The 23079-nt window shown below is 39.8% G+C and overlaps 1 protein-coding gene across 2 annotated transcripts in view; it reads right to left on the bottom strand.

Annotated features, from left to right (window-relative positions):
• Positions 1 to 7137: 7137 nt before the first annotated feature.
• Positions 7138 to 23079, bottom strand: part of FER (FER tyrosine kinase) — a 313312-nt gene continuing 297370 nt past the window's right edge. For both annotated transcript variants that reach the window (XM_087815481.1, XM_016221979.2), the window contains 3 exons: positions 22195 to 22349; positions 12852 to 12974; positions 7138 to 11744 (listed from right to left, as the gene is read on the bottom strand). In XM_087815481.1, coding sequence (XP_087671607.1) covers positions 11602 to 11744; positions 12852 to 12974; positions 22195 to 22349 — 421 coding nt within the window. In that variant the 3' untranslated portion in view covers positions 7138 to 11601. The remainder of the gene's footprint in view (positions 11745 to 12851; positions 12975 to 22194; positions 22350 to 23079) is intronic.

Raw genomic sequence — 23079 nt, 5'->3', positions numbered from 1 at the left:
CGATGTTCCCATCTCTGATTGGTACATGGTAGACTAATGAACTGTGCAGTTCTGGAAAAGGCCCTGTTTCTGGGTTTTGGCTGGCTTTGACAGGGGCTTCAGGACTGTGGGCCTGAAGGAACACCAGCAAGAAAATCCTCCTATCCCCCCACTCGTGCTGCTTCCTAAGGCACATGCATCATAAGTGTGTTCCCTGGAGCCCCCCTTTGCTACTTCACCACATTTTAACTATGTCTTGACATGTGGCAGGGGGCCAAGGGGAAGATTGCAGGCCCAGGGAAGGCTTCTAGGGGCTGTCTGAAAATTAGCTGGGGATGAAAACCCAACAAGTTTAAATTATTGTCCTTTACCCAGGTCTGAAAGGAAGCATTTGTGTGTGTGTGTGTGTGTGTGTGTGTGTTTGTTTTCAGAAAAGAGAGACTCTCCTTAGAATAAGATCAAGCCCTCCTGAAAGGTGGGGGTGGGGAGCCAAAAGAGGACAGCTTCTGAGTTCAGTACCCCAGCTTTCTGTGACATTTATTTTTCTATTAATTCTTGGCATTTATATTGCAGTGATAGATCAATTAGCTCTCGTAATGTTCTAGTCCATTGACCTTATCATTTAACTATCCTATGGTGCCATTGTTACCACAGGGAGACTGCAAAGGAAACATTTATAATTTTGAATTACCTAGGCCCAGAGCTGAGGAAATATTAAGAGGCTTAGTTTGGATAATCAGGAGCACATTAGATGATTAAACCTGGAGGGAGTTTTTTTTTGTTTTTTGTTTTTTTCTGAATTCTAACAACAACATTGTAGAAAGCAAAGGAAACAGCATTTATCCTGAATAGTGCTGCTGTTCAGGGGTTCCAAAGTGACCCCGAGATCACTGATCACAGAATCTCCAAGCTGGAAGGGGCCTCACGGGAGAGACCTTGACGGTGGGCAGCAGGGCTGGACAGTGGATGAGTCAGGGTGGAGGGAATTAGCTGGAGGGCTGGCAGGGGACTCCAAGGTCAATGAGGGGACAGAGAATGAGGACTGGGGCTGGGAGGAAACCAAGGGTGCTCTGGAGGTCTAAGAAGCAGGCGTCACAGCAACATTCGCCCCGGGGGAATGCCCTCCGGCTGGTCCTTCTGTCCTCAAAGACTCAGTCTCGGAAGAAGGGCTCCCTTCAGTCAATAAGGATGGATGTGGATTCTTTGGCTTCTGTAGTGGGAGGGCACTTGGAGTTACCTTTCCATCAGGACCACACCAAAGGAAAGAGGAAATTCCCCCTGGAGGAAATTAGGGTGGGGAAGTGACTGATGAGAAAGGAAAAAAGGAGGGATGGGCAAGGGAGAGTAAGAGAATGAAAAGAAAAAGGTTAATACTAGGTAATTATTTAGTCAAACCTCATTTTGCAGGTGAGGAAACCAGTCTAGACATGATACGGTTTGTTCAAGCTTACAAACCAGTGACAGTCCTAGCGGGTGAGGACCTGCCTGGGTTTCGCAGTCCAGGCTTGGTGCCTCTTTCCTCACCGATGCCTTTGGAAGCAGCACCAATAGCCCTACTCAACTGTAATCATGAGTTTGGTCTGTCCAGTTGCTTCAGTTCTGAGGAGTTTGAAAAAGCACTTCAGACTCAGCTTTTAATTGAAGGAGTTGGCAACCATTGATGCTTTTAATAGAAACTAGTGTTTACATCCATGTTTTCTGCAGGCAACATTCATCAGCATCACCTCTGTGAAGAAACTGCTAGCTAGAGCGGATGGACAGTGAGGTGCATGACTTTAAATACAGCGAGAACTCCAGGGCCTTTCAGAGATCCTGTCTGTCCCTCCTGGGGAGCCGGATTTCGGTCAACAGCCCCCCTTCCTTGGTGATGGGTGCCCTGGCCCTAATGAACTGAAGTCAGTAAAAGCCGGGTTGTGGATTCCTCTGCCTGTTCTAAGAAGCTTGTGGGCGGACCCAGAGACAGTAAGCACATGCATTTTTGAGAGGGGGAGGGTGACTCCTCTAGTCCAAGACCTGGGACCAGGAGAGTTTAATGCAGGTAAGCCTGTGTAAATAACAGCATGCTGTTTTAGGAAGGTTATTGATTTGCTGACTGAAGGGTAAATAGAAGTCCTAGGCTCGGCTCTGTGACCAGCTCAGCCCGTATGGGAGCCAGGCAAGGATGCAGACCATTAACTGCTGTATGGGAGCAGCTCTCAGCATCTCTCCAAACATCCCTCTCAGCCACCTTTCTCCCCTAAATCCTTTTGTTATGTCTAAACAGATCCTGTTATGAAACAACAACAACACAAAACCCTGGCAAACAGCCAATCCACTCAGAGAAATGAGACTGGAACTACATTTCAGTTTTTATTTCTAAACAGAGGAAGTGGTGATTGGACTGTAAGCAACACACACCCATTATCATCAGAACTCATGAGCTTAATTACAGAGAAACTGAAAGCTAATAATTTTTTATGCACCATTACATCCCTAGGAGGCCAGTTACCATGGAAATCTCTTCTCTTTCCTTCTACTTAGAGCATATTTACGTGGAAAAGGAAGAGAAATATAAACATGATGGAAAAGATTAAACAAAACAAGGCACAGTTTGCTACAAATATTTTACATTTATTATAAGAATACAGTAAAAAAAAAAAAGGGCCTGCAGAACTCTCAGTGGTAATTGGTCCGTGGAAGGGGAAAAGGGGCTGTTCAAAAATGCTCAAAGTACAAAAGTGATGAAGTCACGTTTTAAAAAAGTAGAAAACAATTTAAAAACATCCTACGATGTTAGCCAAAGTTCAAAGTGTATTTCTTCCGAATGTAAAAACTAACAAATAAATAAGTGTTAAATACAGATCTGAGTTAAAAATGGTAAAAGACAGACAACTAACTGCTTTATATATTTCGCTCTCGTTCATTTTTCAGACTTGTTCACAAAGCTAGATAAACTCACCAAAGGCCTTGTTGGCATGTTCTACACTTGAACTTTTTATAAGAAGCACCCTATTTCCAGTGTTTCTTTTATACACTTCACAAATATATTATTTTAAAGCAATAACAAAAAAGACTAAAGGTGCTTTAACCCGACAATGTTGGTGCTAAAAGGAAACTGTGTAAACCACGGGAGGGCTTTGCTCAGAATGCTTTGCAGACAGAACCTCTGTACCCAGGGGCAGGCTCCACGCCCACCCCACCACCCCATCACCCCACCACCCCATCACCCCATCACCCCATCACTCCATCAACCTGAACGCATCTTCTCACAAAGGGAAGAGGAAGCAACGGGAAATGACATTTCTGGGGCCGCTCGCTGCAGGCCTATGCTGGGAGGAGTGCAGGGCCTCAGGCCAGTGGGCTGCCCAGGAAAGGGCCTGGGCATCATGTGTACATTGGATCTTTGCTTTCGGTTTGCTTAGGTTCTTGAAGAAGTAGGTGCTGTTCTTGGGACTTGGACAACTTTATTTTGTTCTCCTGCATTTACCTGGCTTTTCCTAACCCTATGTGGTTGTATGGCTATGACTTTGGAGAGTTCCAGTCAGGGTACTCATCACACCCAACCAAGAAAAACACAGAGAAAACCGTAAGATGAAGTTGGCAGAATTCACACCACCAACAACCCCCACTGCACTCATGTTGCTGAATCAGGCCATCTAATTCAATACCGTTAAACACAGATTAAACGTAAGATTTCTAGGTACCTGAATCATAAAGTTGTTCCAGTGAGAAATCTCAATGCTTTATGGAGGAAAATGACTAGAAATGGCCCATGTAAATAAAGTACAGGGCTCCTGGCATTGGTCCATGGTGAGCATCTGATTTTGTCACAGGATGGTATTGGGTAACTGACATTTCATATAGTGATGTGAAATGCTCATCATGTGAAAGGGAGTTTTGTCTTTGGCGACTTTGGTCATGAATTTGAAATAACCAAGACCCCTCCCTACCAGTTCCTCTTTATCTCTGATTTTGATTTGATGTGAGCTAACTATACTGGGGAGTGGATTTAGAATCATAAGGCTATAAAATATACTTGTTATGGGGAATCAGGTAAATCTTGCAGAACCAATCTCTTTGACACTAAAGCCAAAAATAGTGAATTTCATTTAAACATGCATATTTTCTGAAACTGGCCAGTGTGAAAGCCCTAGCATCTGAGAAGGAATTAGGACAAATAAGTTCACTGCTGTTGGAAGTGGTCTTCTGCTTGCAGCTGAAGCAAAGCCACTCCAACTGGCAGGGGAGGGGCCGCCATGTCCTATAGTTTACATGTAAAAACTGCTATTCTTGGGTGAGGAGAAGACAACACAGTCCTATGAAGCATGGCTCAGGGCACTGTGCCCTCTGCACTTGCTCACCACGGTCTGGCATTTCTTAAGAGCAGGCAGGCAAGTTTATTTCTACCAAGTCAAATTAGTTGTAAAAGACAATTTCTACCTAATGGGGTATTTTTCTTCTCCACTTCTGTGTTTAAAAATGAACAAAAGCACTGGATTGGTGAGCTGGTAGGGACTGCCAGGACGGTCCTTCTGCCTGGGATCTCAGGAATGATTTAGGCTCCCTCTCAGTCCCTAAGGGTCTGAATGTAGGGTACTTAGAAATTGAAGCCCCAGTTGGGGGGAATTTAGTTTTTTTGTTTCGTAAAGATTGTTCCTGCAACTCAAAAGAAGACCCCAAGTTTGTACAATTTGACAAGAGCTACATGAAAAAATATTAATAATGGGGTGTTGGAGTCATACGCTACCTTGTTTTTAATTCTTAGAGTTTTGCTGGTCCAGTGTGGGAACTGGGATTTCTTTTCATGGCCACCTGACACCTACCCTCTGTGGCTCATAACATTGACATTTCCTACCAACATCTTTCCCATGTTTTCAAAATAAGGCATCTCCTCTGATCGGGTGGACTACCCAATGGTTAGAGTTTTGCGTTGGTGTTGTCTCTGAGGACAATGGAGTGAAGCAGTGTTTCCGCTGTCAGCTTCGTGGTCGAACTCTGGCTTCCTAGGACGTCATTTCAGAATCTGCCGTGGATAGGGTCTAGAATGTGCCTACTCTGACACTAAAGATGTTCTTGACAAATAGGAGCAGGTGTGATGTTTGGCTTTTTAGGAAGGGTGCTGCTTTGGGGAAACTTGTAGAGAATAACTGATGTCTTAGCACGACGGTGCTTTGGGATCTAGATTGACTGGCTTATTTTGAACTTAAGGCTTCATATTTGCTACCTTCTTTTCTGAAGCTATGGGAAAACTCATTAACATGGCACAATTAAAACACTACTTTTAGATATTTACTGACAAGAGGAGTGTGAAAGAAATAACAAAAAATAATGGCACAGAAAAGTGAAGTGGAAAAGTCCAGTACTTTCAAGGGGTTAAGGGACAGGAATCATTGTTAGTGTTTGAACATTCTTTGGGGGTAGGTCACCCAATGAGCTTACTCAGCCAAGTCAATAGGCTGTTCCCCGGGGTGCCCCTGCTCACTGTGATCTTTCTGTCCTGGGAAAATCTCCCTCTTCTATGGATAGTGTCACTCAGCACACAAAACTGCCACCTAACCCTCCCGTCTCTGCCTCAAGGACCACAGCTAGGCTTTCTTTGTATTCTAAGCTCGGCCTCTCACATAGTGTGTGTGCAGTTGGCCTGGTAATGGATGCCTGGGAGTGCCTACTAAGGCAGGGCCTCCTAAGCTCCTGAGGAGAAACTCTTTGGTTTAAGCCAATTATGACACCATCTGATAAAAGCTGACCATAAAAGGCTTTTCTGTTTTGGTAAAGTAAGGATTAAGAAACTGAATATGAGAAAGGAAATACCAGAAGTAAAACAAAACAACCCCTCCCCCCAAAACGCCCCAGAAAAACTAGCAGGCAGCATGGCTCCTTGTACCCGACATGGCAGATGTTAACGAAAAGCTTGTGAATGGATGAAGCTGAGGGAAAACATATTGCAAAACTCTGCTCCAGGGCCTTTACTATCACTTAGGACATTTTATTACTTTGTAGAACACTCACATCTGCTGGCCTCAATGGCAATGTTTGGGAAGATAGTTTAGAAAGTCAGGATTCCAATCTTTTTAGAGTGAGTCCTAAATATTCTTGTTTGGGGGCTCTTGCTAGTTTGCTGGCAAGGAGGGACACTAAATCTGTCTTCATGTCGCAAGCATAAACACCCACAAGACATTTTTTCTTTAATAAAATAAGAAGTAGGAGCTTTCACAGCAAATTTCCTCCAATGCTGGCTACCCTGGGCACATACGCCATTGCTCAGGGCGTGGGCAGTCAGTATACTACCATGACTGCAGCCGACAGCAAAACCGAGCGAGGGCAATTCTCCTTCAGCAGTGGCCACCTCCTGAGATTATGGGGATCGTAAAGAAAATCAAATCAATATCCAATTCAGTGCTCTTTAAGAAATGTTGTAGAGATTTGAGAGGCTTGTAATATTTAATAACATGCAGCAGGAAGCGCCTCAAAAACCCTCTCTGAGGATTAGCTTTCCCATACTGATGCTGCATTTACTTGGAGGCTGCCTTTGAGTCACTTGGGGCCAGTACTGTCACTGCCCTTCATGTCGGTCAGTCCTCCTGTCTAGATGTCTTGTTCTGTCTTTTGCATCTGTCCTCAGCGGTGCTGTACTATGACTGGCTGTGGGCTGTTTCTAAGGTTCCTTTCGCTCCAATGTTACTATATAAAGACACGGAGCATTGCTATGTAATTGGTATTTTCCTACGGCCCTGCTTAATTTCATGTTTTCCCAGAGTAGAGCTCATCACAGTGAGGTCCCTCTGGGGGTAACTCTCGGAGCCAATTAGTTAACATTAGTCACAGGGTGAACCAGGGCTAAATATGCTTTCCTCTAGGAGATTAGCCCAGGTGAAGCCCCATTGCAACCAAAGATTTCCAATAAGGTATGAATAATCAGTGATCTTAAAGAAGTAGTAAATATAACTACTGCAAATATAAAGAGACTTTGAGTAGTCTCTTTAAAAGTCTGAAGACAAACCACCCAGTCCTTCAGTGGGCAGGACAATGAGTATACATGTCGCCCAGCACAGCAGCAGCTGCGAGCCCGGGATATAAACCTGCTCCAAATGCAAGGGAGAGAGGTGTGTGGTCGGCTCACTGAGGCCCACATGCTGGCAGGTGACCTCTTTTCCTCCTTTCGGCTCCGATGTCTTTTTAATTTTCTATGGGAAAGGATCTGGCCTGGTGGCGCTGTTTTCCTTAGGCTTTCTAGTGACACTGCTCAAGTCTTTGTTCCACTTTAATTTGTCTACACTCTCCGTAAGGGCGGCATCATCCTGTCTTGGAATAAGCGGTCCTTTTCTCTGTGCCTGTGGACAGATCCACTGAAGCCCATGCTCATTACTACGCCACAGTTTAGAGTGACTAGGAATTCAGATCAGATTTTTTTACTACCCGAGAATCTCAGTCCTCCTTAGAAAGCTAAGTGCATCTTAGTGTCTATACTTAACAGTTCAGAATTTAATCTCTGAATCAGCATGAGGCAGTAGGATGGTTTTCAAGGGGTAATAAATATTTCCTTAAATTGAATTATGACTAACACATATAGTTTATACATCTTTTATATTATAGCATTATTTTTTAAACGACAATTTTATGGGACTGTACCAATATCTCTTTCAAGTAGGTACATGAGTATTTTCCTCTGCAAAAATGACTATGCAGCTCTGGATTCTTCCAAATAGTAGAGTATTTAGACTTGATATGAAATTCATCAAAACAAAAATAAATAAAATTAAAATATTTAATTAAAAAATTCTGGTATGTATAAGCAAATCAAAGTTAGTAATAAAAGAGGTAACACTTTATTTTAATGGTAAACTTTCATGCTAACTTAATAGTATAATGGAAAAGTAATATAAACTCATTTTCATATAAAATCTATTTCCATTTAATTAACATATTAGTACATAAAGAAAAGTGTCTTTCAATTGTCTGTCCCTTTGTTGCCCTTTTTGTTTTGCATTATTGTGTTTTGTGTGAGAGCTCTGGCCTCCTAAATACAAAAGTCAGTCTCTACAGGACTCAGAATGGTGCGTATGGACAATCAATTTTGTTAATAAGAAATATTTTGTTAATAAGAAATACCAACCATGTGATCAAGGGGGTATGTGAAAAATAAAAAAAGAGGGCTGAGGCAAACATCTCTTTTCAGAAAATTTCAATCTCACTCCACAAGGACCCATGGCCACAAAGCAGTGTACTAAGAGTATATGCACACTAAGTAGGGTTTCCGGGGATGCACAGGAATGGACAGTGAAGTGCAAGGGCTGAGCAACTCTGAATGACAGTGACGTACAATTTATGTTTATCCCACTGCCAGGTCCTCAGTGTGCAACACTCACACCAGTATGGTGAAGCATAGTTATTTCAGTGGTGGTGGCCCAACTTTATATAAAACTATATGGCAACACTGAAACATGAGTATAACATAGACAAGAAAACCAGATTGTGGTTTAAAGAAAATTAAAATCATTTTGGTGACTAAACCTTTTTTCTTCTAAGATAAGGCTCAAATGAAAAAAAACAATTGTGAAATGTGCGCTGAACAGTAGCTAATACAATTTGGCTCATGGTCTGTGCTGATCTACTTATTTGTGATAAAATGGTGAATTATGAATGAGGAACTTTATTGCTTATATTAAATTTGGGAGATAAAGGAGAAATAATCACATGAGGCCTTATACTGGGGAGCCGGTGGCAGGATGGGCTGAAACACAGCCTCTGGTTTTGAAAGTTTAAACAAAACCCGTCAATCCTTTATTATTGTTTTCCTGGAAGAGAAGGAACTCGCTGGCTTTGGGAAGTAATCTCAGATTATTCAAATACAAAATTAATTTTAGGTTCCACATGTTGGTAATAAATGTTAATTTGACATTAAAAGATTTCTTTCCTTGAAAATGATGAACTAGCTGAATATTTTTCATAAAGCCTCAAGATAGAAAAATGTAGGTGAGATTCAGACAGCCTGGGACCCCCCACCCCCTCCGTACTCATAAATTTAAGGAGTTATGACAGGAACTGTATGGGAGTGATAAATGCACCTCTTGAAAAATCCATTAACACCACCAAGATTTGCAACCTGGCTTAATTACATTCAGACCAGTGGCAATTTTTGTTACAACTGTTTTCTACTATATAACTGATAGGATTTTGTACATTTCTGAAGCTGCCTTTTTCTACATCAACTTGCAAATTCAGAACAGTATTTATGTGTGTGTTTTTTGGGTATGGATTAACTCCCTAACGTACATAATTCCAATAATTATCAGTGACAGAAGGTATGAATAAATTATGCTTTAAGTGCAAGAGAATTAACAGTAAAAAAAATGGTTTGCGTAAGTTTTTCTCGATGCATGTGCCCATATTAAATTTAATATTCTTTACAACTGGTATGATCCTGAAAGACTCCCTGTGAGTTATTAATCCTGAACTATACCACCGCCTGCTCTGGGACACAGAATAAAGTGGAATTTAAATGCTGCAGATGTCACGGTATTTTGAAAAGCTGCTTTAATTTAAGCTCAGAGTTATGATGTGAATTGTAAATTCTAACAGCCAGGATGAGTGAAATGTCAATACCGTGTTCCTTCTTTAAACCAGAATGCAAAGATTAAGCTTCAGGTCTTGTTCACAAAATTACAGCCCAAACCATCCTCCTCTCTCCTTGCTGAGAGCTCAGCACTGAGGCTGGTAAGTGATGGAAGGCTGGTCTCTATAAACAAAAAATATTGTGGAAAGATTCGCTTAGAAACACTGGCATAGGGTGGAAATGTCCCAGCTCATTCTTATGTTTAAAGGCTGACAAGGGCCTGAAGACCACAGCACTTAATTTTAATTCATGAGTCGGTGCTCTCACCTACCACAGTATATGCCACCAACAGAAGGTTCCACTTATTTACATTATTTGACAGAAGGGAAAATGGTTCTGATTTTAAAAATTGCTTTGAATATCGCAATATATTTTTGAGGGTAAGTTTATCATGCTTTTGTTTTAGTCTGAATGTAGTAATCATTAGATGTGTACAGAACTTGCAAGAAGATTGAAATGATAGACAAGCCATTTGTCTCTTCAGTATTATCCTTTCTACTTTCTAGAGCACTGTGTGCGAGTTCTGTGCAATGATATTCACAGGCAGCAAATAGCTGGAGGGGACAAGAGGAATTTTCTTTCCCATAAGCTCTTCCAATAAACGAAGATGAAACAATCACTAAGGTGCTATTTATCTGCACACATGCCTGGGCACTTAAGGTTCCCAAGCCACATTCACCCCTGAGCCTGACCATCTCTTCCACACAATCCTGAGAGGCAACTATATACAGAGCATGGGATAAGTTCCCTGGACGCAGCTAAGGTTCAGCACAACACAATCCTAGATCTAACTCTGTTACATTTTCACATGAAGCATCTCCAGCGAGCGCTGTGCTTGCACACTTCTGCTAAGCATACGGGTTCCCAGGTAGTGGCATAAGGGTAACAAAGGGGGAAAATGGAGAGAGGAGGCTTTCCTGTATTTTTTTCTCTCAATAGTGTCCACCTGTCTTCTTAACCATTTACTCCATTCACACCTGCCTTGCTTGGTGGTAGTGTGTGCACACGTGCACACAGCAGCGTGTTTCTGAACGAGGACCATGCAATTCTGACAGCTCAGGGAACTGGCGCCATGAAGGAAATTAAATTCTGGACACCTCCTAAGAGGTGCAGGTGCTTCACCAAAAGTATGCTGTTGATTCTGTGGGCTTGTGCTTTGTAGTTTTTCTAAAAATTTGTTGTTGTCATTAAGAAGCTTTTATAAGCTCCTGAAAAACATTTCTTAGAACTTGTTTCGTGAACGCAGAACATAAAATAAAGAGGGAATGGGTGCATGTTTCTAAGGGCATAACTCAGATAAGAAGACATTTTAAGTTTTCCTTTTCTTCTTTGATTCTACTCTAGCTGCTCTTTTTCTCTAGACCACCCTCCTGTCCTGACTTCCTGCTGTCGCAGCTTCTAAAAAACCCTTTAAAAGCTGCTGCCTCAATGCTAGGTGTATGCTGTTTGAGGGCATCTGATGCATGGCTTTCTGATGCCCAAATAGAGGAGGGAAATGACAACACTAATACAGGAGTGTGAGGATTCTTACACTGCAGTTACTTCTGGCAATGAAGAAAATCCCTAGGAGGGCCCAATAATTCCCAATAGAAAATGATGTTACAAATATAACCATGCCTTGGCAGAGGAGAGCGCCAACTTTGGTTGGGAGGTGTCCTGCAAACATGGCGTTACCAAGGCGGCTCATAGCACCGAGTGAGTCAGGTCTGTGGCACAGGACGGCAGCCGTGACCTGGGCCTGGAGGAGAAAAGTCTGAGAAGCCTCTGTCCTCCCCCACGGGAGCCTGTGCTTGCCTATTACAGTGGCCGGAAGCAGCAAGAGTGCTGTCTGAGCTAGAAAAGCCCTCGGGAGGACTGTCTGTTTCTTGAATGCATTTTCCATTTTTTTTTTTAAGTGGCACATATTTAAAAACAACAACCAGTTAATAAAAAAATAACCTTAGCAGACTGTTGCAGGTAACGTGGTACGAACTCATGGCTAACGAGGAGAACGGTGTGTCCTGACGGCTGCATCGGGCACCGTCCCGTCACTATGTGAATTTCTTCTTGATGACACTGAGCTCTTTCTGAAGTTCACTGAACTTGGGGCGGTTCTCAGGTTTATAATCCCAACACTTCATCATAATTTTAAAGATGTCCTCTGGACAGTGCTGAGGGGCTGACATTCGGTATCCTGAAGACCCAAGAGGAGAACAGAATTTAGAACGGGGATAAACATAAATGTTCGTGCAGGACATTACGTAGTTTGTGAGTTTAGTACCTTATGTTGTAGACGCAGCAGAAACAAAACAGCCTTTATAAGGCAAACAGGTCTTGTTTCTACAAGTAATTCAGTATTACAGAGCCACAGAGTTACCTTCTCATTCAGAGCGCCTGCCTGCTCATGGCGAAGTCTGATGTGAGACACATCACGTACAGGCCTCGTCTTATCTGCTCTAAGGATTTGCTTTCAGATGCTGTGGGCAGAGTTTTTAAAATGCATCTCTACGACCCAGGTTTTTTAAGATGAGGAGAGGATAAGGGCTTAATAAACACTAATTCAAAAGTGAAATAAAAATGAACACCAGTTACAGTCCTTTACAGTCCGAGAAGAATCTTATCTTTCATTCCAAGCTGTGGGCGGCGCCCCCGCAGTGTGCTGGGCAGGGCCTGTGTGTGTCTGCCTCGCCTGGGGAAGTAAGGTGTCTGTGAGGGTAGGAGAAGGGAGGAAGGAAGCTCGAGTGTCATCCTCCCACAGTCATGCCCCTCCTGAGGGGCCAGAGGCTGGGGCATCGCCGTTTTGTCAGAAGTGTTCTTTCTGTTGAAAGCTATGGACTACAGGGCGTCACCATCACCTGCTACCCGCCTCTGACCTGGGGATACCATAGGGTTTCTTCAGAAGGGTTACGCAATTCCCAACAACCTCCTGAAGCCCAACTACATTTCAGTCTGCAGTAATATTAATGGTGTTTATTTGGCATAGAATAAAAAATGGGAGCTTGAGGAACTTTATTCTGTTTCCCTTGAAGAGACTGAATGGTGTCCCCTGCAGACGTCCTGCCAGGCAGGGGGAGCAGAAGAGGAGCCTAGCGCGCTCTCTTTTTAAAGCTAAAGAGTTTTTCGTTGCCTTTTGTTGTATAAGAGGCACACGATCCATGGGGTTTAGAAACAGACTTGTAAACAACCCTGCTTCTCTACATAGCCGAGCAGTATGTACCCTACCCCTGCCAGGAAGCCACAGACGCCCCCAGCACCGTCCCTGGGGCTGACGCAAGCACTACCCCCCGCGTCTTTGGCTCACCTCTTTCCACTTGCTCGCGTGCTTGCTGGTTTGTCATTCCAGGGTACGGACAGACGCCTAAGCTGAAGGTCTCCCAGAGGAGGATGCCGAAGCTCCACACGTCACTCTCAGAACTGTATCTCCCTAGAGGACACACAAAACCACAGCCAGGTGAGTGGACAAGCAGGTGACCATTTCGGGGTGTGCATTTCTATGTCAGCCACATGTTAATATATTTAAACTTACCAAAGGAACTTTAAAACCAGTGACCCTATTCTCTTCACGAGTTTCACTCTCCAGGGAGCTAGTAATACCACCAAACCATGAACAGGCTGCTAGTTGAACCAAACCAGCTTCCAAGTCACTTCTTCCCCATTAAGAACAAATGTTCAGCCAGCGTGCAAGCTCACTTTCCCTGCGGTATCTAACTGAGACGGATGGTTTATATAAAAAAGATATAAATTTGTACATGTCAATGCCTAGGAGATTAAGTTGGATTTCTGCAATTTTGTCTTCTGCCTGCATCATTTTCATTCCACTAAAATTACAAACGAACTTAAAGCAATAAGGAAAGTTTTTTAACTTAAATTGTTTACCCATCACTGTTTACAGATATTCTTACTTGCTTAAAGATCTCATTTTCTCCACTGATAGTTTCATTTACAGAAAGTATATTTTTGTGTGTGTTTTGAATAGAGTAGAAATTAACAAAGCTGGCTGATAAAAACAAGTTCTTTAAATTACATGGTGCCTTGTTTTGTCGAAATCTTCACACACCTGTTTTACTAGGCTGCTTAAGCTAAGCTCATAGGATTTTTTTTTTTTATAGTCCTCCAGAGACGCAGAGATAAAAGCCAACACAAAATACTTTCTAGAGGTGGGTGTGAAATCAAGGAGGCAAAGCAGAAAAATGCTTTCCAATATCTAAGAGGTAAGAATTTCAAAGATTTTCCTAAATATCTGTATTTTTTTTACATATAGAACATAGACTATCCTAACTAAACCTCATTTGCAGTGGTGTTAAAAGATCTTGAAATGATTTCATTTCTACCCCCGTGTAGCCACCTGCCTTAACTCTTCCACTCCAGGATTTACAAATGACCCTCCTCTAAAATCATCTTGTTTCTCTAAAGTAGGTTGGCCTTTTCACTTTCTTGAAAAAAGTAAAATGAGCAGCAGAGTAAGCCTACGCTGTGATAACTACTCCAACGTCAGAGTTTGGAGTCTGCTTACCGATTATCATCTCCAGCTGTGTAAATTAGCTTCCTTCTGAGTAGACAGTATTATGGATGTTTATTATGATATTTAGCAGGAAGATTAGTTTTCTTGTCTGCATATCAACTCTTTTTCATGTTTGGCATCCAATAATTTAATACTTTTCATGAAAGTCATTCAGTGGTTACAGTTAAGACTAATTAATTCTCCAAGAAAGTATAAGGAATACAGAGGTAAATACCTTCTTTTTGTAAGGTAACATCTGGGCAGATATCAAGAAAGGCATGTTTTATATAAACCAACACTCCAGAAGTTAATGCTTATAACGTAACTATAACTTTCACCTTTGAACCTGGTTTTGATGGATAATTTAAAATATTTAATTTACATATTTAAATGTTATTGAAGTATAGTTGATTTATAGCATTAGTTTCAGGACTAAGACATAATGATTCGATATTTGTATATATTGGAAAATGACCACCACAGTAAGTCTAGTAAATATCTGTCACTATACAGTTATATTTTTTCTTTTGATGAGAACTTTGAGATATGCAACCCAGTGTTAACTAGAGTCACCGTGCTGTATATCATATCCTATGACTTTTTATTTTATAACTGGGCATATGTAACCTTGACCCACTTTATCCATTTTTGCCCACCCTAAAACCCTGCCTGCGGCCACTACCAATCTCCTCTGTATCTGAAATTGTGTTTTTTTTTTGTTGATCCCCACCCGAGGACATTTCTCCCATTGATTTTTTAGAGAGAGTGGAAGGGAGGGGAATAGACAGAGAAACATCGATGTGAGAGAGACACATTGATTGGTTGCCTCCCCAACGAGAGCCTGCAACCGAGGTCCATGCCCTGGACCGGAAATTGAACCCGTGACCCTTCAGTCCGAGGGCCGATGCTCTAACCACTGAACAAACTGGCCAGGGCAGGTGCGTGCGTGCGTGCGTGTGTGTGTGTGCTTTTAAGACCACACATGTAAGTGCGATCATATAGTATTTGTTGTTTTCCTTCTGATTTAGGCTCTCAAAGTCTGACCATGTTGTCACAAATGGCAACATTTCATTCTAATGGCTGAATGGTATCCCATGGTATATTTTTACCACATGTTCTTTATCCATTCATGTACTGGATATGGAACACTAAGGTTGTTTCCATATCTTGGCTATTGTAAATAATGCTACAATGAACATGGGGATTATATCTCTTCCAAAGAGTGATTTTATTTCCTTTAGATATATACCCAGAAATGGAATTGCTGGATTATATGGTACTTCGATTTTAAATTTTTTACAAACCTCCATACTGGTTTTACATAGTGGCTGCACCAATTTACACAGGATACACAAGGGTTCCTTCCCTTTTCCCCACATCCTCACCAACATTTGTTATGTTTTGTCTTTTTGATAACAGCCATTCTAACAGATATGAAGTAATATTTAATTGTGGTTTTAATTTTCTTTCCCTGATGATTAGCAACATTGAGAATCTTTTCATGTACTTGTTGGTCGCTTCTATGTTTTCTTTAGGAAAATATTAATTCAGATCTTCTGCCCATTTTCTGATCAAATTTTTTGTTGTTGTTGCTATTGGGTTGTATGAGTTCTTTATATATTTTCAATAATAACCCATTATCAGATATTTAATTTTGTAAATAGGTTACCATATCGCTTTGTTGATGGCTTCCTTTGTTGTGCAAAAGCTTTTTAACTTGAGGTACTTCTACTTATTTATATCTGCTTTTGGTGACAGGTCCAAAAAAATCATTGTCATGACTGATGTAAAGATTACTGCCTATATTTTCTGCTAGGAGTTTTATGGTTTTCTTACATTAAGTCTTTAATCTATTTTGGGTTAAATTTTGTGTATGGTGTAAGATAGTGGTCCAGTTTCTTTCTTTTTTTGCAACTGGCTGTCCAGTTTTCCCACTATTTGTTGAAGAGACTGGTATTTCCTTATTGTATATTCTTGGCCCCTTTGTCATAAATTGACTATGTTGGCATGGGTTTATTTCTGGGCTCTTTATTCTGTTCTATTAATCCATGTGTCTGTTTCTATGCAACACCATACTTTTTGTTGTTTCCTTTGCTGTGCAGAAGCTTTTTAATTTAATGTAGTTCCATTTGTTTACTTTTTCCTTTTATCCCTTGCTCTAGGAAATATATTGGCAAAACTCCTATGAGAGATGTGTAAGATTTTACTGCCTATGTTTTCGTCTAGGATTTTTATGGTTTTGTGACTTACATTTAAGTCTTTGATCCATTTCGAGTTTATTCTTGGGTATGGTGTAAGTTGGTGGTCTAGTTTCGTTTTTTTACATGTACTTGTACAATTTTCCCAGCACCAATTATTGAAGAGACTGTCTTTACTCCATTATATGCTCTTTTTTCCTTTGTCAAACATTAATTGAGTGTAAAGGCTTGGTTCAATTTCTGGGTCCCCTGTCTTGTTCCATAAATCTGTATGTCAGTTCTTGTGCCAGTAACAGGCTGTTTTGATTACAGTGGGTTTATAGTAAAATTTGATTTCTGGTATTGTGATCCCTCCAACCTTGTTCTTCTTTCTCAAGACTGCCGTGGCTATTCGGCGTCTTTTTATTGTTCCATATAAATTTTTGGAATATTTGTTCTAGATCTGTGAAATATGCCATTGGTATTTTAATAGGGATTGCATTGAATTTATAGATTGCTTTGGGTAATACTGTTTTGATTGCTATAGTTTTGTTGTATAGTTTGAAATCAGGGAATGTGATGCCTCCTGCTTTTTTCTTCTTTCTTAGGATTGTTTTGGCTATTTGGGTCTTTTGGGGTGCCATACAAATTTTAGAATTGTTTTCTCTACTTCTATGAGAAATGCTATTGGAATTTTGATATGGATTGCACTGAATCTGTACATTGCTAGGAGCAGTATGGTCATTTTAACAGATGAATGGATAAAGAAGAGGTGCTCTAAATACATGCAATGTAATGTTACGCTGCAATGAAAAAGAATGAAATCTTGCCATTTTCAACAACATGGATGGACCTAGAGGGTATTATGATAAGTGAAATAAGTCAGAGAAAGACAAATACTGTATGGTTTCACTTACATGTGGAATCTAAAAAAATAAACCAAACAAAACCAGACACATAGAAACAGAGATCAAACTGATGGTTATCAAAAGGGAGGGGGTGGGTGGATAGTAATATAATAAATAATATTGTGATAAGTTGCATGGTGACAGATGCTTACTAGAATTTAGTGGGGTGATCACACTAAGGTATAAAAGTGTGAAATCACTATTTCACACCTGAAACTAATATAATATTGCATAAAAGCTATATTTTTAAAAAGATATAATGCTTTAGGCCTGGCTGTTAGAGATATCTGGAATTAGAATTTTGATTTGTAAATACTCTTGTCAGCTTGAAATTCAACTAAAATATACTTTTATTGAAAGAGAATTTTACTTGGCGTAATTGCTTAAAAGTAAGAGGAGTTTTAAAAGTAAGAGGAGTTGTAAAGGCAATATAATGTAGAAAATCTAGGAAACAGGTGTAAGAACCAATTCTAGAGATCTGAATGTTCCTGGTAAGCCTTTAGGGTCTCCCAAGTCTAGTTCCAGCTCCCTCACAGGAATGCTGTAAGAATGAACAAGAAGGTTCTTAATGATGTTTTGTTATCTAAAGAAAACCTCTGTGTAAATGCAAGGGTTACAGTCCTACCATTTATCCTGGGATTGATCTTCTTAGGAATATAGCCTTAGAGTAATAACACTACCACCCTATTTTATTATGGAAAATAGCAGAGCTGCTGTTTTCTCTAGATGTGAGGAATACTGGAATAGTAGAATTAGTCTGTGATCACTAGGAAGCACACAGAAGCTTCTCTTGGCAGCACATGGGAAGACAAACGAAGGGAGAGGCTTACTACCTGTAGAAGGTTAAATTCGAAAACATTGTTGGCAGCTAGAGCAGCTTCATCAATTTCTCATAATGACAACTACCTACACTTGTTTATTCCATAGTATCCTTGGTATACAAAATACAAAACAGATCGGGTTTCTGAATCTGCCCCAACTAAGTTACAAACCAATTACATTCCGCAGCTTTATCTGGAAAACATCTGTTGGTTCCTCAAAAAGTTAAACATAGAATTACCATATGCTTCCTAGTGTTTACTTAGAATAATTGAAAGCAGGTACTCAAATCAATCCATGTACACAGATGTTCATAGCAGTGCTATTCACAACAGCCAACAGGTAAAACTGCTGAAATATACATCAGTGGATGAATAGATAACCAAACTGTGGTAAACTCATACAATGGAATACTAATCAGCCATGAAAAGGAATGAAGTAATGATGCAACATGGATGAACCCTGAAAACATTATGCTAAGTGAAAAAAGCCACACACAAAGGTCACATATTGTATGATTCCGTTTCTATGAAATATGCAGAATAGGTAAATCCACAGCATGAAAAAGCAGGTAGGTGGCTGCCAGTGGCTGGGAGAGGGAGGAATGGGGAGTAACTTCTTAATAGGTTTTATTTTGGAGTGATGACAATGTTTTGGAACTAGATGAAGGTAGGGGTTGTACAACATTGTGTGTAAATTGTACTAAGTGCCACTGAATTATTCACTTTCAAATGGTTAATTTTGTTAGATGAATTTACTTCAATTTAAAAAAAAAGGTTTTATTTGTCTTTAGGCATTAGATTCAGACATTTATAAATGTCTTATTTTTCATGAAGTAATTTTTTGTTTTAATTCAAAACATACTATACCCATTCACCAACTCATGGCTCATATACTGCTTCCCTTAATGAAAATGCAATTTATAATTTCACTCAAAGCACAATCTTTTTCTTTCAAAATTCTTGAGCTGCTACCCATCTTGTTATGGCCCATTTATTTCATGCCAACCACAGATAATGCAAGCTATATTTATTTCCAATTACAATGACACATAAAAATTCAAGTTAAAAAATTCCTGCTGTTTTAAAATGTAACTCCCATCTCTCTCTTTCCACAAGATTTATATAAGTTCCAGAGACTGAGATGCTAAGAAACCATGTCAGTTTTCAGAGTGAGAAACTACAGAATTGATTGCTTTAATATTTTAGGAACCTAACTTTAGATGAGGTTATTGGACCACTTATAAGAAATTCAAATGAAATGGTCCAAAGCCACAGCAACACTTTTACTCTGGGTATAATGTGACTCATAAAAATCAGATAGTGACATCAGCATCATGGCAGAGTGAGATAACCTCTTGGTCTCTCCCCTTAAAGTTATAATTTGGACAACTATAATTCAACCAAGGACTCCCCGCTCAACACACAAACACATCTGAGAGATCTGCATATTGACACATCTAAAGGTGAGTATATTCAAGTAAGGACGGGAGTCAGGAAGGGGGAAGGACAAAGAGGGGAGCTGTAGTTGCACTCTGAAGCCCCAGGAAATTCTGTAGCAGTGGAGGATAGGGTTGCCATCCCCAGCCAGCAGACTGGAGGGGCAGAGGCAGCATTCTGACCTGAGTGGCCAGTGCACATTGAGGCTGAGCCCAGGGACAGGAGTGGAGAAGCAGAGCAAAGGGTGGTGGCTGCAGTCAAGCAGCTACAATCACCAGGGGGGAAAATACAAAGCCACATGTGTGCAAATCCACCCAATCTCATCTATCATATCAACAGATGCCAAAAAAGCATTTGACAAGATGCAATATCCATTTATGATTAAAACACATAATAAAATGGGTATAGAAGGAAAGTACTTCAACATACTAAAGGCTACATATGATAAATCCTCAGCTAATATTATACTCAATGCTGAAAAATTAAAAGCTCTTAAGCTAGGATCAGGAACAAGACAATGCTGCCCACTCTCACCACTGTTATTCAACATAGTACTGGAGGCCCGCCAGAGCAATAAAGCAAGAGAAAGAAATAATCCACATTGGAAAGGAAGAAGTAAAAGTGTCACATTTTACAGATGACATGATCCTGTATAAGAAAAACCCTAAAGACTCCACCAGAAGACTATTAGAAACAATAAACAAATATAGAAAGTTAAGGATACAAAAATCAATGTACAAAAATTCATTGTCTATATATACTAACAATGAAATATCAGAAAATGAAGAAAACAGTCCCAATTGCAACAAAAAGGATAAAATACCAAGAAATAAACTTAGCAAAAAGCCCCATAAGACATTGTTGACAGAGATTGAAGAAAACACAAAGAAGTGGAAAGATATTTTGTGGTCATGGATTGGAAGAATCAACATAGTTAAAATGGCCGTATTACCTAAAGCAATATACAGATTCAATGTGATCCCCATCAAAATCTCAATGGCATTTAAAAAAGAAATAGAACAAAAAAATCAAGTTGTATGGAACCACAAAATACCCAGAATAGCCAAAGTATTACTGAGAAAAATAGATCAAAACCAAATGTATCAACACTCCCTGACTTCAAGTTATACTACAAAGCTACAATAATCAAAATAGTATGGTATTGGCAGAAAAAGAGACACATAGACCAATGGAACAGAATTGAGAGCCCAGAAAAAAAAAACACACAAAAATAGACAACTAATTTTCAACAAAGGAGCCAAAAACATACAATGGAGAAAGGAAAGCTTCTTCAATAAATGATTTTGGGAAAACTGGAAAGCCACATGCAAAAAAATGAAACTAGACTGTTATCTGATGCCATACACAAAAATTAACTCAAAATGGATTAAAAACTTATATGTAAGACCTAAAACAATAGAATACACAGAAGAAAACATATATACTAACCTTAGTCTCAGAGAGGTTTTTGTGAATTTGACCCCAAAGGTAAGGGAGGTAAAAGCAAAAATAAATGAATGGGACTATATCTAACCAACAATCTTCTGCACAACTGAAGAAACCATCAACAAAAAGGCAACCAACTAAATAGGAGTAGATATTGGGAAATGATACCTCTGATAAGGAGCTAATATCCAAAATATATAAAGAACTCAAGAACAACAAAAAAAACAAAAAATCCAATTAATAAATGGGCAGAGGACCTGAAAAGATACTTTTCCTAAGAAGACATACACATGGCCAACAGATATATAAAAAGATGCTTGAATTCACTAGCTATAGGGAAATGCAAATAAAAACCACCATGAGATACCACCTCACACCTGTTAGAATGGCTATTATCAACAAGACAAGTAACAGTTTTGGAGAGGTTGTGGAGAAAAAGGAACCCTCATTCATTGCTGGTGGGAAAGCAAACTGGTACAACCTCTATGGAAAACAGCATAAAGGTTCCTCAAAAAATTAACAGAGCTAGCATATGACCCAGCAATCCCTCTTATGGGTATCTACCCCCAAATTTAAAAACATTTATTTGTAAAGACATATGTACCCCTATGTTCACTGCAGCATTATTCACAGTAGCCAAGACATGGAAACAACCTAAGTGTCCTTTGATGGATGATTAAAGAAGATGTAGTCCACATATACAATGGAATACTATTCAACCATAAAAAGCCTTTTTGACAATATAAATGGATCTTGAGAGTATCATGCTAAGTGAAAAAAGTCAGAGGGAAAAAGAACAAGAACTATATGACTTTGCTCATATGTGGGATATAATACAGAAAGTAACAAATGAACAAGTGAAACAAACAAACTCATAGACCCAGACAACACACAACAGTATGGTGGTTACCAGAAGGGGAAGTGGTGAAAGGGTAAAAGGGGTCAAATATATGGTGTTGGAAGGAGACTTGATTTTGGGTGGTGAACACACAATGCATTACACAGATGATGTAGTATAAAACTGTACGCTTGAAACATATAATCTTGTTAAACAACTTCACCACAATAAATTTAATTATTAAAATTTTTTTAAATAATTTTTCAGATAAAAAGGAATTCTCAGATTTAAAAATGCTTGTAAGTATATCCATCTTTCAAATCTAGCAGTCTTACATACAGTAATCTGATCAATAAGGTCAATGAATTAAGGTTGGTACTCATGTTTAAGTGCAAAGTATGAACATTTTATACCTCATTCGAAGTTGGGCTCTGCTGTATCTTCTAACTTTGCTTTGAGTGTTTTGTTCTGATAGAGTCCATTTTTTAACACCAAAAAGAAAGAGTCCAGTCTTACCATAATTAAGAGCTTCTGGTGCTGTCCATTTAATGGGAATCTGCTTTAAGCCAGAAGATGAATACACTCCACCATCCTCCTGACGAGACATTCCAAAGTCACTGATTTTCAGAACATTATTTTCACCTACCAGGCAGTTTCTTGCAGCAAGATCCCTAGGTTACAAACACAGAAAACACCTATTAAAACAAATTGAAAGCCACTTTCACATTTACGACTTCTGCACTTTGCATTTTTACATTTGCAATGTATTTATAATGAGGTTAAGAATGCTGTGATTTACCAGTCTCTCCCATCTTTTCTGTCACAGGTAAAAATCATCCATGCGAGCATTTGCATATGGAACAGTCCACATGCTAATTTTCTAGGTGCCACATATATTTCCATTTAAATAGAAAAATAGTGATTCTAGGGTTAAGAGAAAATCACAGAGAAGCTAAGCAAACTAAGAATTATTTCTCCTTTGATTGGCTTTCCTTTAGCAGCAGTGTCCAACAGAATTTTCTGTGATGGAAAGTTCTCTAGCTGTGCTGTGCTGTGCTATTCAGTAGGCAGCCATTATCCACATGTGGCTACTAAACACTTGCAATGTGGCTAGTATGATTGAGAAACTGAATGTTTTATTTTATTTACTTTTAGTTAATTAAATTTTAAATAGCTGAGTGCCACTAGTAGTTACTGAGTAGTTGCCTGTGGTGTCATCTAGAGCTTCCCAACACTTTTTCTATTGCATCTGGGTCAGGCAAAACTCTACATAATAATCTGTCCCTATCTCTCTCGCCCACTCTATCTTGTACCACTCTTTTCATAATTTGCTGTATTCCAGACATACGGAGCTTCTTATTGTCCCCCAGTGCAGGAAAAGTTCCCTAAACATGACAAGCT

The sequence above is a fragment of the Miniopterus natalensis genome, chromosome 3, assembly GCF_054644295.1.
Source record: "Miniopterus natalensis isolate mMinNat1 chromosome 3, mMinNat1.hap1, whole genome shotgun sequence".
NCBI classification, from domain to species: domain Eukaryota; kingdom Metazoa; phylum Chordata; class Mammalia; order Chiroptera; family Miniopteridae; genus Miniopterus; species Miniopterus natalensis.
Note: the sequence above shows the minus strand (reverse complement) of the source record. Positions and strands in the feature narration are given on the sequence as shown.